Source organism: Aspergillus affinis (genome assembly GCF_023601865.1).
Source record: "Aspergillus affinis strain CMG 70 chromosome Unknown NODE_79_length_175085_cov_86_119069, whole genome shotgun sequence".
In the NCBI taxonomy this organism is placed as follows: Eukaryota; Fungi; Ascomycota; class Eurotiomycetes; order Eurotiales; family Aspergillaceae; genus Aspergillus; species Aspergillus affinis.
In genome coordinates this window covers 86,250-104,102 of record NW_026515860.1, presented here as the reverse complement: position 1 = coordinate 104,102, position 17,853 = coordinate 86,250, and the positions used below count along the sequence as shown (strand labels likewise).

General features: G+C 50.2%; 7 protein-coding genes across 7 annotated transcripts; 5 read left to right on the top strand and 2 right to left on the bottom strand.

Moving 5' to 3' along the window:
• Positions 1-663: 663 nt before the first annotated feature.
• KD926_010261 (MFS transporter) lies at positions 664-2,435 on the top strand (the record flags this gene model as incomplete). Its single annotated transcript, XM_053102788.1, has 5 exons — positions 664-831; positions 894-973; positions 1,029-1,304; positions 1,366-2,186; positions 2,254-2,435. 5 exons carry the CDS (start codon positions 664-666, stop codon positions 2,433-2,435), a joined length of 1,527 nt encoding a protein of 508 aa, XP_052953786.1.
• Positions 2,436-2,980: 545 nt separating this feature from the next.
• On the top strand, positions 2,981-3,528 carry KD926_010260 (L-rhamnose mutarotase; the record flags this gene model as incomplete). The annotated part of the gene is made up of 3 exons (XM_053102787.1): positions 2,981-3,107; positions 3,218-3,354; positions 3,445-3,528. 3 exons carry the CDS (start codon positions 2,981-2,983, stop codon positions 3,526-3,528), a joined length of 348 nt encoding a protein of 115 aa, XP_052953785.1.
• A 464-nt stretch (positions 3,529-3,992) lies between these two features.
• Positions 3,993-5,478, bottom strand: KD926_010259 (uncharacterized protein; the record flags this gene model as incomplete). Its single annotated transcript, XM_053102786.1, has 3 exons — positions 3,993-4,450; positions 4,505-4,565; positions 4,618-5,478. The coding sequence occupies 3 exons, from the start codon at positions 5,476-5,478 to the stop codon at positions 3,993-3,995; spliced, it is 1,380 nt and encodes a 459-aa protein (XP_052953784.1).
• Positions 5,479-6,261: 783 nt separating this feature from the next.
• KD926_010258 (kinetochore subunit FTA4 family protein) lies at positions 6,262-7,218 on the bottom strand (the record flags this gene model as incomplete). Its single annotated transcript, XM_053102785.1, has 4 exons — positions 6,262-6,571; positions 6,638-6,700; positions 6,773-6,941; positions 7,053-7,218. 4 exons carry the CDS (start codon positions 7,216-7,218, stop codon positions 6,262-6,264), a joined length of 708 nt encoding a protein of 235 aa, XP_052953783.1.
• A 753-nt stretch (positions 7,219-7,971) lies between these two features.
• KD926_010257 (HAD family hydrolase) lies at positions 7,972-8,816 on the top strand (the record flags this gene model as incomplete). The annotated part of the gene is made up of 2 exons (XM_053102784.1): positions 7,972-8,025; positions 8,085-8,816. The coding sequence occupies 2 exons, from the start codon at positions 7,972-7,974 to the stop codon at positions 8,814-8,816; spliced, it is 786 nt and encodes a 261-aa protein (XP_052953782.1).
• Positions 8,817-9,751: 935 nt separating this feature from the next.
• On the top strand, positions 9,752-10,904 carry KD926_010256 (60S ribosomal protein uL18; the record flags this gene model as incomplete). Its single annotated transcript, XM_053102783.1, has 3 exons — positions 9,752-9,754; positions 9,933-9,970; positions 10,043-10,904. 3 exons carry the CDS (start codon positions 9,752-9,754, stop codon positions 10,902-10,904), a joined length of 903 nt encoding a protein of 300 aa, XP_052953781.1.
• A 2,820-nt stretch (positions 10,905-13,724) lies between these two features.
• KD926_010255 (putative cell wall biogenesis protein Mhp1) lies at positions 13,725-17,445 on the top strand (the record flags this gene model as incomplete). The annotated part of the gene is made up of 3 exons (XM_053102782.1): positions 13,725-13,776; positions 13,859-16,723; positions 16,787-17,445. 3 exons carry the CDS (start codon positions 13,725-13,727, stop codon positions 17,443-17,445), a joined length of 3,576 nt encoding a protein of 1,191 aa, XP_052953780.1.
• Between the last annotated feature and the right edge of the window lie 408 nt (positions 17,446-17,853).

Sequence of the window (17,853 nt, the reverse complement as noted above, 5' to 3'; positions counted from 1 at the left end):
TGGGCTGGTTCTCGGCCCCTTAACCGCCAGAGCATAACCAGAATACTTTGGAATTGATTGGCGAGAGAAACCTAGCCTTATCTCCAGGCCAGTGTAGGAGCATTGTTTTCCTTCCCTCTCAAACACACATGTCAGGGTCTGGGAGGCGCAACGCCTAACGAAGCTCGATCCAATGCCATGAGTCCTCTTTGTCAGAGCTGAGTCCACCGGTGGGTCGTCAAATCAGATGAGCAAGATAGAGCTCTCATTTTGTTCTCGTTACGAATACCCAAGAGACATCGAGCGCCTACAATCACAGCAATCTCCTTTTTCTTGGAGACCATCTGTGATATGCCGTGCAGGTACTGTCACTCCCGGTAGATAGGCCGCATTTTGTTCCACACGGGGGATTCAGGGACGTTTGAACGTTTGACGTCAAATATCAATGCGATGTGTGGCCATCCTATTTATATGAACCCAAGTTTCTTCCATCTCAACAATATCAGAATTCAGTTACTTCTCTAGCATCTATCTGTTTCGCTTTGATCAAATATATTACCGTTGGTTTCGCCCTGGTGGCACAGTTGATACCCTTTTATTTATAGGTTTCTGTCTGATACATCGTTCGTCTAAATCTGTCTCTTTTTCTTCCACCATAATATTGAGTGTCAACTCAATCCGACGATGGAATTCGTCAAAACACTTGTCGTCTCTCCAGAGATCAACCCCAGTAACCGAAAGGCCTTGTCCATCCCCGTTCTCAACCCGTTTGACCAATATGGAAGAGTTTTCTTCTTTTCATGGCTCGGATTCATGGTGGCATTCCTGTCGTGGTATGCATTTCCGCCGCTGGTCAGTAATCCCCATGGTCTTGTTTTATCTTGTTGTGACAACGCTCCTGACTGGAGGAACAGTTAACCGTCACGATCCGAGAAGATCTCCATATGACCCAAACTCAAGTCGCCAATTCGAACATTGTTGCTCTCCTTGCAACGTGAGATTCTTGTTCGAGGTCTCTTGGGGGAATATTACTAATAATGCTCCTTTAGATTTCTTGTCAGATTTGTTGCTGGTCCGCTGTGCGATCGTTATGGACCTCGATTGGTTTTCATTGGGCTGCTATTGTGTGGTTCCATTCCTACCGCGATGGCAGGTCTCGTCACAAACTCCCAAGGTCTGATTGCACTACGCTTTTTTGTTGGTATTCTTGGAGGCACTTTCGTCCCCTGTCAGGTATGGTGTACAGGGTTCTTTGACAAGAAGATCGTTGGAACTGCCAATTCTCTGGCAGCTGGGTGGGGAAATGCAGGTGGTGGAATCACATAGTAAGTCTCGGTCCTTTGAAGAGCTTTGATAGAATCCAAACTAATAAGTCAACTTCGCCAGCTTTGTTATGCCAGCTCTCTACGATTCCCTCATCTCTGCCCAAGGCCTTCCTCCGCACAAAGCATGGCGAGTTGCCTATGTGATCCCCTTCATCATCATCGTGGGTGTGTCCTTGTGCATGCTTTTCACCTGTGAGGACACGCCCACAGGTAAATGGTCAGAGCGCCATATCTGGGACCGTGAGAACAGACGACCAGAAGAAAACAACAACATCGTCGATCTCAGCTCAGGCAACCCCTCTACTCGGCCTTCTGGTCCTCCTTCTATCACAAACGTTGTTGCCGATGTAGAAAAGAAAGGCACGCAATCGCCTTATTCGGTTGATAACGAAGGTCAAATGATCGGGCAATTCGACGCCCTGAAGAACGACGCCATCGTCGCCCCAACCCGCAAAGAGGCCCTGAAAGTCATTTTCAGTCTCTCTACTGCAGCTGTCGCTATCCCTTACGCCTGTTCGTTTGGGTCTGAGCTCGCCATCAACTCCATTCTAGGCGAATTCTATTCTGAAAATTTCCCTCACATGAGCCAGACCCAGTCAGGCAGGTGGGCCGCTATGTTTGGCCTTCTCAACGTGATTTTTCGACCGGCTGGAGGCTTCATCGCCGATATCCTCTACCGCTATACAGACTCGGTATGGTCGAAGAAACTTTTGCTTTCATTTTTGGGTATCGTCATGGGCGCCTTTCAGCTAGCAATGGGCCTTTCAAACCCCAAGAGCGAAGCAATCATGTTCGGGCTCACAGCTGGTCTAGCATTCTTCCTCGAAGCGTGCAACGGTGCGAACTTCGCCGTTGTCCCTCATGTCCATCCCTTTGCCAATGGTAAGGAACCACCTCGCCTCAGCTCATCACATCTGTAATCACGGCGCATGCTAACAGCCATTAACAGGAATTGTCTCTGGTGCTGTCGGAGGAATGGGTAACCTTGGAGGTATCATCTTCGCCATTATTTTCCGATACAATGGCAATCATTACGCTCGATCGCTATGGATTGTTGGAGTTATTGCCATTGCCGCCAACATCGCTGTTTCGTGGGTTCGACCGTTGCCCAAGAGCCAGATGATGCGATAAACCGATGCTGATATTGATCCTGATGTGACGATTCTGGGCCATGACTATAATGATGTTTTCTTATTCTAATTATTATTTTGAATACATATATATGTGTGTATGTATATATATAGTATACTGGTAGGTCATTGATAGATACCAAGCTTTCTCTACTTGTGCACGTTTAGACCATGAGTATTCCCAGTAAACCATCCCATGGAGTGGAAATAAGAGCTCAATCCCTACAGCACTAAAGACCACTCAAGCACGCAGATCCATGCACGGTGCATCCAGTTCAATGACATAACGCAGCCGGGGACGGAGAAATGATCTAAACATCCCACCTCTCGGGTTAAAGCACCCCGAAAGTGGATTATAATGAGGGGAAAGAGCGAGACCAGCAAGAACAACAACACTTTGCAACTAATTCGACTCAACCTTACCATCCATTTCTTTCCAATCTCCTTGCTTAGAATTCCTGAACAGACGAACAATCTGCGAAGCTATATACCTATATATCCAATCCACCCGGAAGACAAATACACATACACATAAAACTACTCACCATGCCGACCAAACGCATCGCGCAAATCGTCCATCTCAAGCCCAGCGCCGTCGTCGCATACAAAGAATGCCACGCAAACGTCTGGCCCGAGGTCCTGAAGCAGATCGAGGATTGCAACATAGTTGACTGTGAGTGATTGCGTGTCCCGTTTCGGGGCCACCCATCCGCCTCGCTTTCTGCGTACGAAGGGCAGAGCGAGAGTTCAAGGATGATATCCATACTGATGAAGAGACGACAGATTCGATCTTTTTCGACAACGACAGGACCCTCTTCGCGACATTTAAATATGTAGGAGAGGATTTCGACGGCGATATGCAGCGCATGAAGGCGAATCCGAAAGTGAGGGAGTGGTGGGCTTTGACGGATGGCATGCAGGTAATTTCTTCCTTCTCCCTTCCTCTCTTTTTCTCGTCCCCTGTGTCTTAGTTGTGGAATGTATATGTGATGGTACTGATTTCGGTTCAGGAGAGTCCGATTCCCGGTGCGGTGAACAGTGCTGAGGGGCCTGGGTGGTGGAAGGTTCTGGATGAGGTGTTTTATAAGGAGTAGAAAAGCGAGCTTGGGACAAAATGTATATATGGGAGGACATGGCTACTGGACCATATAGACTCGGTCAGAGGATGTTGTACTTGTTCGTGGGTTTCCCCTAGACAGTTTGAATTCCATCAAGTGAAAGAGCCAAGAGTGCATTCCCCAATTAATGTACATATACTCCCGCAATGCAATATACAATGATGCATATCTCAATGTTTCTCAGTTCCCAGGTCATGCTGGATGCCCAAAAAGGTAGCCGGATCAAAGATCCTGTCGGATAGGACATGAAAAGGGGGGAACGCTAAAAGAACAGGAAAGAAAAGGAAGACATGATGGTATATAGTTATAATACAATATGCAAAGATAAAAAGGGTATCTTCACCTGAAACATGCCATGTCCGTGCTTGCCAAAGAATCGCACCAAAACGCCTTGTCAAAACAAAAACCAAAAGATCCGTCAAAAGCTGTCATCTCTCATCTCATTCGAGACCTGCCGGCACATCTTTCAAAACCTCCCATCCAAACTCCTCCTCAGGCCTTTCCGGCTCCATGCCGAGAGCATTGCGATAGGCACGGACTTCATTCTGCAGACCCGCAATCACACGGACGGGCATTTCCTCCTCCTCGCAGCGTAGACGGTAGGCCGTGCGAATCATCTCGGCGCACTTCATGGTCTGTGCGTGCCAATAATCACGATCCAATCGACTATCCAAATGCGCATCTCGTTCGGCCTGAAGAAGGTTGTTGAAGTGACGCTTCTGGGCCAGGTAGTTCATGTTGTTATTCTGGCAGTAGTTCCGAATCTGTTCCACCATAGCGCCAACGGCCGCTTCGTAATCCCCAATGAGTTTGGTATTCTCCATTTGCTCGTTCTTGAGAACTTCAACGGTACGTTTTTCCTTGGCGAGGGCGCGCTCAAGTTCAGCGATCCGGGAGGCTAAATGACACGTTAACGACGTCTTCGGAGTTGACCAGGATAGGATTTACCCACCAGTGATTTCGCCGTTGACCTGGTGGAGATTCGGACTCGGTCCATCGGAGGAAGATCGTCTCTATAAAATTTGGTCAGCCAGTAGGACGTGTCGCTCGAACAGAACAGCGTACCATAATCTCGTCCGCACTCGTGACTATGCTCTTGGTCATCTCGCGGTTGTTCTTCAGCACCTCACTCAGCTCCAGCACCATGTCGTAGAGCTGATGTAGATCCATCTGGTGACCCGCATTCATCGGTATTCCGCCGTTCATACCGGCCATTCCGCCCCCGTTGGCCTGGCCAGGGGTATGCGGCATTGTGGGGGACATCGACGGACGAGGCACGTTGGCCATGTTGGGAGGACCGGAGGAATCGACGTAGCTGGCGAACATGCCGGAGCCGGGACTGCTGCTTGTCATGCCACCGCTGCTGTTCAGGGACATGGCGGCGTCGTCAAATGCCCGGTTCAGAGTATCGAGCTGCGGATCCTGAGCCGGGTTGGGGGCGCCACTGCCGGAGGTGTCGAGAGCGAAGTCGAATTCGGGAGGTTCGACGCCCAGGACCTCTTTGCGGAATTGCTCAAGGTCACGACGAGTAACGTGGGTAGAGCGACGACGGTGCCCACGCACAAAAGGTGCCTTGGAAGAAGGGGAGGAAGTAGACGCGTCGATGGTGCCGGATCCACGTGGGGTCTCACTTTCAGGCAGGTGATTGGTAGGGGGGACAGGGCCAGGGACAGGGCCAGGAGTGGGAGTGGGAGTAGTAATAAGATTAGCCGTAGCGGTATTAAGAGTAGTGGTAATACTATTCTGATTAGCGGAGGGAGAAGTGGTCAAAGGAGTCGTAGTCGGCGACGCTAAAGCTGGGAAAGGCAGAGGACCGCGGGATGGTGTCCTCAGGCTGCCACCGTCCAGGCCCCATCGGGTAAGCGCCGGAACCTCGGAAGCGGAGCTCCGAAGGGCCGGGTCGAGGGCGCTGATTGGCTCCATCATTGGGGGCAGCTATTCCGGGTTTAGCGTGCAGAACAGGCCGAAGAGCAAAGAGTTGCGGAGTATGAGACTATGAGACTATGAGAGAGAAGTAGGAGTAGACAGAAGAGAAAAGTAAGCCTTCGAGGAAAAAAGAAGAAACATATTACCATGGGCAAGAGACGGCCAGGTAAGTAAGTAGGAAAGGAAAAGAAACCACTCCCCGGGTCACCAAGTCGCATTGGGTTTTCTTGCCTATTTGATTTGATTTGATCAAGCATGTCCACTCCAATTTTATTCGATTGTGTTTTTATTTTTATTTTTAACCTTCTGCTCCGTTTTTTACGCTCGCGTTCCTCCTTCCTGTCACACTCCGACGACCTGGGATTGCTGCAGATGCAATCAACTTGTTTCCAATCCTGCACCCCTTGCACTCGAACAGGAAAACAAACGATCGTGTGAGGTTTGCAGCCTGCAGTGCAAGGAGGTGGAGGGTGCGTCCCATGCATTTGTGTTACTAGTCTGGCCAGATAGTTTCGGCTGTATACATGACTTTCCAAAAACGAGGGTAGGCATGAACATGTTTCCTCGAATATTATACAACGAACGCCGTAGTTGCCTAATCCTTGGGCTTCTTTTCATCTTCGCCTTGTCTAGACTCGCCTTGTCTACCTAGCGTCTCCTTGTCCTTTTTTTTTCGGGTTGTGTTCTGTTTCTTGTCGCTGCTGTTGGTCCAGATCCTAGCCCAAGTCTCCACTCGTTTCGTTCCTCTTCTCGACCGTTGTATGTAGACGTTCCGTGTAGTCATTACATCATATCAAACAAGGCTGCTATCTTCTGGTCGGACCCCAGCGAATAGGTTGCAGTGTTCTCTTGGTCATTGCCCGGCCGCTCCGTTTGATGAATCCGACCTCCAACCCGTGCAACCAACATTCTCATTTTCTCCAATTCCTTCATCAGCTCTCCGTCCCGAGTGACCAGGTTCGGTTGGATGTTCTCCTGGGGTTCTTGAAACGGTTCGAGCAGGTGTTGTAACTGCCGCAGCTGGTCTAGACGTCGCTGTCGCTGTTGTCGTCGTTTGTCAAGGCCGATCAAGCGTTCGCGGAGTTGCTGATACCTGCATGGTCGCCGTCAGTCAGATGAGAGCCGGGTCCATCATAGCTGAAGAGCGATAATAGCAGACCTTTGACGGTCTTCCTCGCTTGCAGAGGGATCATTTACTTCCACCGGTAACTGGGTGATATTCCTAACACGCGTCGCGACGAGTCAGCGAATCGATTTCCATCGGCAAGGGAGAAGGCAAACGGGTCAACCGCACATATGACTTGACAAATCTACGGTCTTCTCGACCCCCCTCTCGAGAGAATTCTGGCTGCGAGAGGCCTGGGTGATCGATGTCCAGTAGAGACTGGCGATTTGCTGTGCGACATGATGGATCGCCTGCGACGAGTAAACAATCCGGTTATGCTGCTTCAAGGCCGCGTTCACTAGAAGCAGGTTAGATTGGAATTCGAATGCCCAGATTCACCACAGTAGAGCCGCCGGGAAATCCTGAGCAATATCAAAGAGAAACAGTTGGGGTCCTAGAGCAGCCGTACATTTCTGTAAGGCATCCCCCACCACCTTATCGGTCAGTTCATCGTTGTCCGGATCGGTCGCGTATTGTTTCCAGTCCTCGGGCGCCTCGAGGCTTTCTGTTAGAATGCGCACTTGCGCCCGGAGAAACGAGGATTTCAATTCGGGTATGGTTCGAGTCGAGTCCATTGCGCCATCGCGATGGCATTGCGCGCGGTGGAGAAGCCAAAAGGTGGAACAAAAGGACGAGATGCACGATCGCCCATCGATAGGTCACGCCGGCACGTGACTAGTGACCTTGTTCACGGGACTCGCATTTGCATTTTTCGCCTGACTGTCTACTGTCAATGCGTAACATGATGCGCTGTACATCTTTCCATCAGGTCTTCCATTCTTAGTAAGTCAGAAATCAGAATGCTTATGGCCTTGCTTTGCTGATCCGGTCGGACTTAGTTACTGAGTACTATGTCTAACTATGTTCTGCCGGTCTTTTACAAACCGCCTTCTGAACTAGGTAATAGGTAGCCATCGATAGCAACATGCCAACAAGGAATAAGATTTATATGGAATGACCGAATCCCCGTGTCATGTCGCGAAAAGGGCAAGTACGGTCGCTACAATTGAATACAATGTAAGCCAGGAAATCCCATACTTTGGGAGGCAATAGAAACCTGAGGCAGGCAAAGCAAATCAGGAAAACAGGCAGCCTGAGGCAGAAATGTTATAACCGCGGCAAAGAACTTGCCTTAGATAACTGAGTATATCGCTGCTATCTAACCTCGGTAATCCTCGCCTTTAATCATCCATTGTTTCTCCGCAAAGTCATGAACGTCAACAGTGACCAGCTTGGTCTTCATATATGAACTAGTATAGCCAGGGCTCTGGCAGCTCCATATTGCTACTTTGAAACATCACTCATTCTCTCACATAACGAAAACCATCATGACGGACAATCAGAAGCCGCTAGGCTTACTCTTCGACATTGGAGGCGTGTGTGTAAGGCTAACACGTCCCCAGTCACCAAACCCTCAACCTTAAAGCTAATCATATCATAGGTTGTGTCGCCATTTCAAGCAATTCTGGACTATGAAATTGCCAACAAAATTCCCACCGGATGGGTAAACTTCAGCATCTCGCGCACCTCGCCTAACGGCAGCTGGCACAAACTAGAGCGCGGCGAAATCAAGCTGGACGCCGACTTCTTCGCTGGCTTTAATTCGGACCTGAAAAACCCAGAGCTATGGCGAAGGTACCATGAAACCCGCCAAAGAAAATCGACAGGCGATGCCTCGGTACTCCCTCCCTTGCCGGAATTGGATGCAGAATGGCTCTTCTGGGAAATGATGCGGATATCCCGCGAGCCGGATCCCTATATGTTTCCTGCGCTGCGAAAATTGAAAGAATCGGGGAAATTCATTCTCGGTGCCTTGTCGAACACGGTTCAGTTTCCTGATGGGCACCCCTATAATAACGACACCGCCAAGATAAGGGCGCCGTTCGACTTCTTCATCTCGTCAGCGCTTACGGGACTCAGGAAGCCGGATCCGAAGATCTACGAGGCTGCAGTGGATGAGATGGATGCGATGGCGAAAAAGAAAGGGATGAAGGGTGCCAACGCATCCGACATTGTTTTCTTCGATGACATAGGAGAGAACCTCAAGGGCGCAAAGAAGGCCGGGATGAGAACGGTCAAAGTCAACCTTGGGAGGACAAAAGATGCAGTCAGGGAGCTCGAGAAAATCACCGGCATACAACTTCTGGACAATCAGAACAGGGCTAAATTGTGAGGGCTTAAAGCGTCCACTTGGCGCCCGTGTACAGACCTGCCATGCGACATACATGATTGAGTAAACGTTTTGGATACATGTCAGAATTCACTGAAATGGTACACTTTCATAAGCATAGAAATTAGAGCTACCCGGTTTAGAGAGTGCGGTTTCCATTAGGGCTCTTAGTGCAGGATCAGACTCACAATAGTATCGATGCAGACACTTTGAGTTATTTTCAAGTAGGTCCCTTCCGTCGATGGTCATCTCATTCAAACTCGGCACCATACAGCTTCTACTGTACAAAGCTCTTTTGATGGAGACCCGCTTCCTTGCCAATTTTTGACAGAAGCAAAGCCCAGTTCTGAAGATCCGATCGCTCTTAATATTTCAGACTTTCTTTCAAGCGTATCAACTTCACTCCAGCATTATCCTGTGATCCACTCTTTCTATCCTCATTGTGTCTCCTTTTTATTTTTTTCTGGAGCAGATAAATATACACGACGCTGGAAAGCCATAATCAAGTTGAATGAATCAAGGTAGAAGTTCAAATTAGAACTATGGAGCATTCTCTACTCCATAACCAGCGCCTTCCGTCTTTCTGCCTGAGGCCACAAATTTTCGCACTAAGATAAGATCGGGTGGCGACAGGGAGGGGGATACTAGATTTCACCATAAGACATGGGCAGAGTGTTGTATTGAGAAGAAAGAAATCGAACTAGAAATTCTATAGGTAGTTTGAATGTCTATGTACAAATACAGGGGAGTATCAATCCTCCCAGCTTATTCCGAGAGTAGAGACAAAATCCTGTGGTGGTCGTCGCCGACCCCGGTTTTGCGACGGGATGCAGCCACGCTAAGCGAAGTCATCCACAAAAGCAGCCCACGAATTTCTCTTTCTTTTCTTTCCCAGCCAACGTCGACATCCGGGTCATCAGCCAGCGGCAATAGTCAAGATGGTGAGTTGAACTCTCATCCAGAGAGGATGAAGCCCCCTATATTATGATTCAGTTTCCTCTCCATGCTTTTGAGAGTTGCGAATTTCGCGCTCTAGGGCTGGAGTTCTACGGGTCCCCGCAAGTTGCTTCGGACGAATTTTCTGAAGCGTGAATTGCTGACTCGGCTGTTTCCTTGTAGCCTTTCCACAAGACTGTCAAGAGCAGCGCGTACTTCAGGTGAGTCTTCAATCAGATTCTTTTGAAAAGGGTCAAAAAAAGGAATCTACTTACTAACGTGTCAATTTACAGCCGCTACCAGACCAAGTACCGCCGCAGAAGAGAGGGTAAAACCGACTACTATGCCCGTAAGCGCCTGATCACCCAGGCCAAGAACAAGTACAACGCCCCCAAGTACCGCCTCGTTGTGCGCTTCACCAACCGGGACATCATCACTCAGATCGTCTACTCTGAGATCTCCGGTGACAAGGTCTTCGCCAGCGCCTACTCCCACGAGCTCAAGCGCTATGGCATTACCAACGGTCTGACCAACTGGGCTTCCGCCTACGCCACCGGTCTGCTCCTTGCCCGCCGTACCCTCAAGAAGCTCGGCCTGGACGAGCAGTTCACCGGCGTTGAGGAGGCTGACGGCGAGTACACCATGACCGAGGCCGCCGAGACCGACGACGGCAGCCGCCGCCCCTTCAAGGCCTTCCTCGACGTTGGTCTTGCCCGTACCTCCACCGGTGCCCGTGTCTTCGCTGCCATGAAGGGTGCTTCCGACGGTGGTATCTACGTCCCCCACTCCGAGAACCGCTTCCCCGGTTTCGACATCGAGTCCGAGGAGCTCGACGCCGAGACTCTCCGCAACTACATCTTCGGTGGCCACGTTGCCGAGTACATGGAGGGTCTTGCCGACGATGATGAGGAGCGTTTCCGTGGTCAGTTCCACAAGTACGTTGACGCTGGCATCGACGCCGGTGACATCGAGGAGCTCTACACCGAGGCCCACAAGGCCATCCGTGAGGACCCCTTCAAGGCCGATGAGGAGGCCGGCCCCAAGAAGACCAAGGAGGAGTGGAAGGCCGAGAGCAAGAAGTACCAGCAGAAGAAGCTTTCTCACGACGAGAAGAAGGCCCGCGTTGAGCAGAAGATCCGTGAGCTTGCTGCTTAAGCGGCCCATCGTGCTTAATATCTCTTATTAAATGGGTACGATAGTCAAAACAAAAGTTTACTTCTAAACCAAAACCAGAGACCCATTGCAGAAGGAAAATATGTTTCTTGCTGCATTTCTTGTAGATTTGATGAATCGTTTACGACCGTGTCTGTTATATCCAGGGAATTTTTATTTTTTATTTGTTACTTCGGAGCATTTATGGGATGGGACTGCAAGAATTTCATTTTACCTTGAATCATTCATAATCTGCACGGGTCGTAAGTCGATGGGTAGTCAGTAGGAAATTCTAGATTCTTTTTACTATTGATTAGTATTGTTCAATTTTCACACCCCACCAAACCCTGGCAGGCGGTGTGTAAAATGCAAATGGGAAGTGTCACACTAAGCTAACCCTAGATGTCCTAGCCGATTCCCGTTCGAGTAGCATGCATCGAGGTCTCCATCGGAACATCTTCCCCAAGACGCCATCCTGCCTTGTGCCAGACAACGCCGTGATCCGTCGTCTGTAAACTGTAACCCAGGTACTACTCCGTCAGAGCGTCCCATGTGATTCAGCTACCTCATACTCTGCACGTTGTACACTGTACGGCCAAGGAAGACAGGCCTCAAGAGCTCTAACTCGTCCCTCAAAAAGTCTCTCGTAGTCCTTTCAAGGCTAGACCAGACCGACTGGCGTTTGGGGGAGACTAATTTTTTAGTCCTCCGCTCCACACGCATCACCTGATCTCTGCCGACGATCTTCAGGTGCGGTTGGGCGGTCATTACGCCATTGACTCGCGCCATGACTTGGTCGGCTACTTTGACGGTTTTCCTTCCTGTTGCATGCGTCGACGGATAATTTCCTGCTGAGATGACAGTGATACATACATACATGCCGGCCTGTGAACTCGGGATACCTATCACACGCGGGAATCTCTAGCGAGCTAGTTAACGGCTTTGGCCTCGTCTAACCCACCAGTGCAATTGTTTCAACAGTAATACCTAAGGAGGAACACTTCGACTTGAGATTCACCGACATCCGCCGCTCGAAATGAACAACCGCCCCGCTGTTCGGTATGGCACCAACACGGTGGACCAGAGGAGAAGAAAACATCAACAACACATCCAATAATACCTACTCCGTATAAACACTTGTTTTGTAATTCAGATGCGGTCTGTCATACGGATACTTTCAAATCAATCTGACACTGGATTTGTCACACACATGGAGAGAGAAACAGAGAGGAAATTTTCCGGATTTGCCGGGTATAGATAGACCTTCTCGCTGATTGGAGAAGACTCAATAAGTAATTATATGAAAACCACGAACGATTTGATAGCAGAACACCTACTAAGGTATCGCCTACATACAGGAAGTATGCAAAGGAGTCCCGATACGGGATATCACTGACTCTATTGGAGATCATGCAACAAGAATCTCCTTCAACGCTAAAATCCCTACGTCATGCCAAGCCACCGCTGGTTTATCGAATCTGAATTCTTTTTGCGAAAAAAAACCACCCACACACACGCATTCTCTCTCTCTCTCTCTCTGCTCCTACCTACAACAATCTGTTCTAATAAACTAATTTAATGCCTTACTTTCTTGTACGCAGAATCTAGAGAAGGGGAGTGAGCGAGTAATGAATGCCAACGGAATGCGCTTATATTCCGGCTGCCCCCTTTTAGAATGCGCCATCACCAGGATAGTGCAGTGAGCAAAAAAAGATAATAGTTTGAAGGTCCTAGCCGGGTTCGAACCGGCGATTTTCGGAGACAGTTTTATGTTCACCCTAATGAAAGAGTGTTGAAGAGAGCTTCCAGCTCATTTACTTCAAAACCGAACGTCCTAACCACTAGACTATAGAACCACATGGGTGTTAGCAGGTGTACACGGCAACTTATAAAGAAACCTTTTAGTAATCCATGGGCGGCGACAGCCGGAGTAGAGGGCAATACTCCGACGGTCCGTAGATGATACCCAAGAGGCCCATCATGGAAGGACTATCGATTGATTTGTGGGGGCAGCAAAGGACTAGGAATGTTCGACCCTTCCCGTAGCAGCCGTGCGTGTTCTTGGCAGCGTGTCGAGTGAATGAATGCCGATTGTACACCGTCGAAGGCGCATGTACATACACCTACTCCGTCCGGAAGTCCACCGTATTTTATTTAAGTTATTAAAATTACCTGCCTTATTACACAGTCCCGGCGGTCACCTGCGCCCGCCGTACCCAATTTTTCTTCCAGTCTCCACCAGGAATTCCCTCCCTTCCCGTAACTACTTGACCGTACTACCCGTTATGATCTAATCATCGAACCCTCCACTCTCTCTCTCTCGCTCTCTCTCCTGCTCTCTATCTCCGAAGTCGCCTCGTCAGTCCCTTCTCAACGTTTTCTTTTCTGTCTTACCCTTCATTTCCCCTTTCCTCCCACCCCTTTTCTCCCTCCTTGGTTGTCTCGATCCCCTTTCCCGAATTTTCCAGCATTACCTGCGCTCCACCTCCGCCGCCACTGTTCTCCTTCATACACATCATGTCCAACATGCTCCGCCGCCATGCCGTAATGGAACAGTCCTACCTCGAGTGTTTGTAATCTTCGCCGGAGAGAAACGCATCTTATCGCCTTTTATGGGAACATTCATCGCACGATCGTCTTGACATCATTTCGCCGTCGATTTCACTTAGCCTAACTCTACACGTCACCCGGAGTATGCGCTGTACATGAGAGCAACTATCATTCTACATTCGCATCCTATATACTTTACCATCACTTTCGTTGGACCCCTCAACCATCCTCAGAAGCCCTAGCTCCAGCAGGCCGGTAGCCTCGATGTTCATTATGGAGGGAGTTGAAACCGTGGATGTCAGCTGGCTTCATCACACGCAGAAAGGTGAGCGTGGACCTCGGTCGCCGACTGGCTCGCAGTACGCCTTGTGTGTACGTTGATGAGCGTGACTCTAATTGAACCCTAGATAATTTGTCTCGGTGCAAGTCAGCATCCTCTGTCGTTAGCGATCGGTCGAATATCGACTGCGAGACCTCCGTCGCATCGAAATCGAACCCGGAGAGGACAGCCTCTGTCGATCGAAGACTCGCGCAACCTCCCCAAGCGCAGCCAGCACCGACGACGGAAACTAAACCTAACTCTCAGACGGAAGATGATGCGAAACCCGACGACAAACCGGCAGATGGGAAAAGTGCCGGGACGACGCCGCCCCTTCAAAAGAGTGCGCCGAAGCCGATTGCCGGGAGGAGGAACTCATGGATCTCAAGCTTAAGTTCCAAGTTTTCTTCGGGGTCGACGCCTCCGTCGCAGTCTAGTTTCAAGGCACAACCCAGCCCCAAGACTAACTCGCCGGCCTCAAAACTCGATATGCACAATCCGTTTGGTGCCGCTTATTCTCCCAGAGAAAAGGAGGACGAGAAGAAGGATGATCATAACTCGGTCGCTTCGACGTCTCCTAAGGGGCCTTCGTTCCTTCACAATGCGTTTCGGAAGCTCTCGGTTGGCGCTGGTGGATCGGGGCGGTCGACTCAGAACGGCACTATTTGTGAGCGCCGCGTGATGAACCTTGACCAGGACCGGGACCGCTGCAAAATCCCGGATCTAAATCAGGCCAAACTACGTCGTGTTGCTTTCTCGGTCGATGTCGAGATTGCTGGGATTTCTCGCCGAGAGTCCGATGAAGAAACCCCTTCTGCGAACAGCAAGCGACGGATAGTCCCCAATTCGAATGGCCAGAAGGTCAAAAGATCGAACTCGAAATCCAAAGAACGAGACGAGGCTTCTACTCTGAAACATCCGCAGGCAGCGGCAGTCGATAAGGATAAGCAAAGTTCAGATAATAACACCAGTCCCTCCAAAACCGCATCCGTATCAGAGAACTCCCAGAATGACGCCAAACCAGCAGGAGAGAGCAAGGAACCTACGCGAAAGCAGGAGAAAAAGAAGCGGTCCGAGGAGGAAAGAAGAGAACGAAGAGAACGAAAACGGAGACAAGCCGAGGCGAACGGCTCGATACCAATGCAGCTGACTGCTGATGACGAAGATGACACTCGACCACCTGTACCTGGCGTCTCGCGCGCTAAAACACAAAGTCATCCCACAACCGATCCTGTCCGAATCTACCGACGGTGCTGTCAGCTACGGGAGACGCCAGTCCTGAAGAGAATTGTCGACGAGATATCTTCGCCATCCTCCACCCTTGCAGAATCTCCAGGCACCGTTGGTGTTCTTGACTTGACCAACTTCCCCATGACCTCCCAGGATACTGCCACCTTCAGCGACTGGCTGGCAGTCGTTCCAGTTCGAAAACTTATCCTTGATAAATGTGCTTTGACAGATGACTCGGTGCGGGCGATTCTTGCTGCCCTTCTCTCGACGAAATCTGCCGAACACATGAGAAACAGGCGCAGACGAACCCGAAAGTCCGACCCTCAAACTTTAGGGAGGCAAGAGCGGTTCAGCGTTGTGGAGAGATTATCGCTGAAGGACAACCCCAAAATTGGCAAAGAAGGATGGCGCCACATCTGTCTCTTTATCCACCTCTCAAAATCTTTGAAGGCCATTGACTTGTCGGGCATTCCATTTCCAAAGTCGCCTGCTACGCTCAACGATGCCAGCCCTACCGATAAGCCTCTTGATCTTGCAGCTACGTTCGCTAATTCACTTGCTGAACGCTTTGGCGGCGATCACTTGGAAGAGTTGTTGATGAGCGAATGTAAACCCACCACAGAGGGGGTCAAGAAGATTTGCGATGCAGCCACAACCGTTGGCTTGAGAAGGCTCGGCTTTGCCAACAACGAACTGACAAGGGAGGGCTTAGAGCATATCGTTCGCTGCTTCAAATCAGGAAAATGCGAGGGATTGGACCTGGGTGGAAACGCCATCTGTGATCATTTAGATTTGATTACTTCCGCCATTGAGCAAGGCCAGCCGCTGTACGCGCTCAGTCTGGCAGATTGTGCCCTGACACCATCTGCCATATACCCACTATTCCAGGGATTGACTCGCCTCTCGGATCTCCGGTTCATTGATTTTTCCCATAATCCGGAACTTTTTTCGAGGCAGCCAGATGCACTAGCAACATTCAGGCGCTTCCTGCCGAAGATGCCTTCGCTTAAACGAATTCACTTGGCTGATGTGAATATTTCTGCGGACCATGCCATTGCTCTTGCAGAAGTGCTTCCGGAATGTCCAAGTTTATGCCACTTGAACATCTTGGAGAACCCATCGATCACATCACTGGCCGCTGCGACCGACCCAGCTAGCCAGGAGGAAGCTTGTGCCGTTTACGCTTCCCTGATGGCAGCTGTGCGGGTGTCGCGGTCCATCATAGCGGTTGATATTGAAGTACCCAGCGCAGAAAACAACGAAGTTGTCAAGGCTCTTGCATCTCAGATCGTGGCCTACTGCCTTCAGAACCTGGAACGGGGTGCTATCGAAGCGGAACTTTCTGAACCGGCCGACACCTCGGCGACACGGGACACGGTACCGGTGCCAGAGATTCTACAGCATATTGTCGGAATCAATGGTGGGGATGAACCTTGTGAGGAGGATGATGAACCCGCTCCTGATGAGGATTATGTTATTGGAGGTACGGGTGTCGTTAAAGCTCTCGGTGTTTGTCTCGGAAACCTGGACCATCATTTGCCAGGAGATCAGTCCGGTCCTCCTAGCGGTACGACGACGCCTAGACACAGAAGGTCCAGGCCCTACATGACCAAGCGTCCTCGCGACATGTCAAAGAATCTACTGGATTCGGCTCGGAATATTCGGACTAGGATTCAGTCGGCTCTTGTTCGTGAGGACAAAGCCGGGAACGACGCTAACTACAGTAAGCTTTCCCTTGCAGAGTCCTGTCTAGGCTTCGATGTGGTGCTAATGATTTTGGCAACAGGACGTCTCCAGTTCCTTGACTTCACGTTGCACAGGATGATCCAGCGATTCGAGGATGAATACCCCGAGACGCGCATTGTCCCGCAGCCCGTTATATCTGTCAACGCAGAAACAAGCTCTCAAAACTCCGGCGAGGGCGGGAATGGGCTACTTGTTCCTGGCATCCGACCTTTCGCCAATTCGGCCGATGAAACTGCTGTCGATGACGAGGACACCGATCAATATGCCGTCCGACTCTCTCGATCCAGCTCGATCACATCTTTCCACTCGCGGGCGTTGACATCCGAGGAAGGTCATGCACACCGTCTTGGACAAAACATCCGGCGCGGATTCCTTAGTCCAAATTGGGATCCAGCGGACGAAGATTCCTGCCTCTCCAATGATTCCCACGTGTCCGCCCTTCGCGAGAAGCTCGATCGTCTGCATGAAGACCAGGCCCGGTCCCATTTCGAGAGCGTCGGAGCGGACAAAGCTTTCGGGGAGCTTGGCTCGACCGTGGATGAACTGTGGGCAATTCAGAGACAAGATACCGAGGCGTTTGAGAAATTCAAACAGAGCCAGATTGCTGCTCAGATCAATAGCGGGAAAAGACCCGCCTCTCCGATGCCCGGCCATGGGAGCCAGTCTCACCAGGCTACGCCGGAGGGATCATCATCATAATCATGAGGAGGAAAACCCCTCCAGCGACTATTGTCTCGCTGGTCCACTTGTTTTGCCATGTATTACTTCTTCTATCGGCCGTCGGGAAGCGACCGGCGTGGCCTTGATCTTATTCTCGTTTGTAATCTACGTTAGTTTCGCGGTCGAATGCTTCTGTTTTTTTGTTCGGGCGGGAGAGAAGTCTCCCGGGTCAATTCACCAATCTGTACATATTATTTCTTTCTTTTTTTCTTTTTTTTTCCCCCGACAGATTTCTACCATCTTGTAAGCTATACCTAGTTAATGATGTATGAAGTATGACTATGAACTGGTTGAAGATCCACTCGGCGGGAGATCCACTTAGTCAGTCGTCATCCTCGGCTCCCTCGCGTTCCCCAGAAAGCCGGGGAGACGTTCACATGTTAGTCA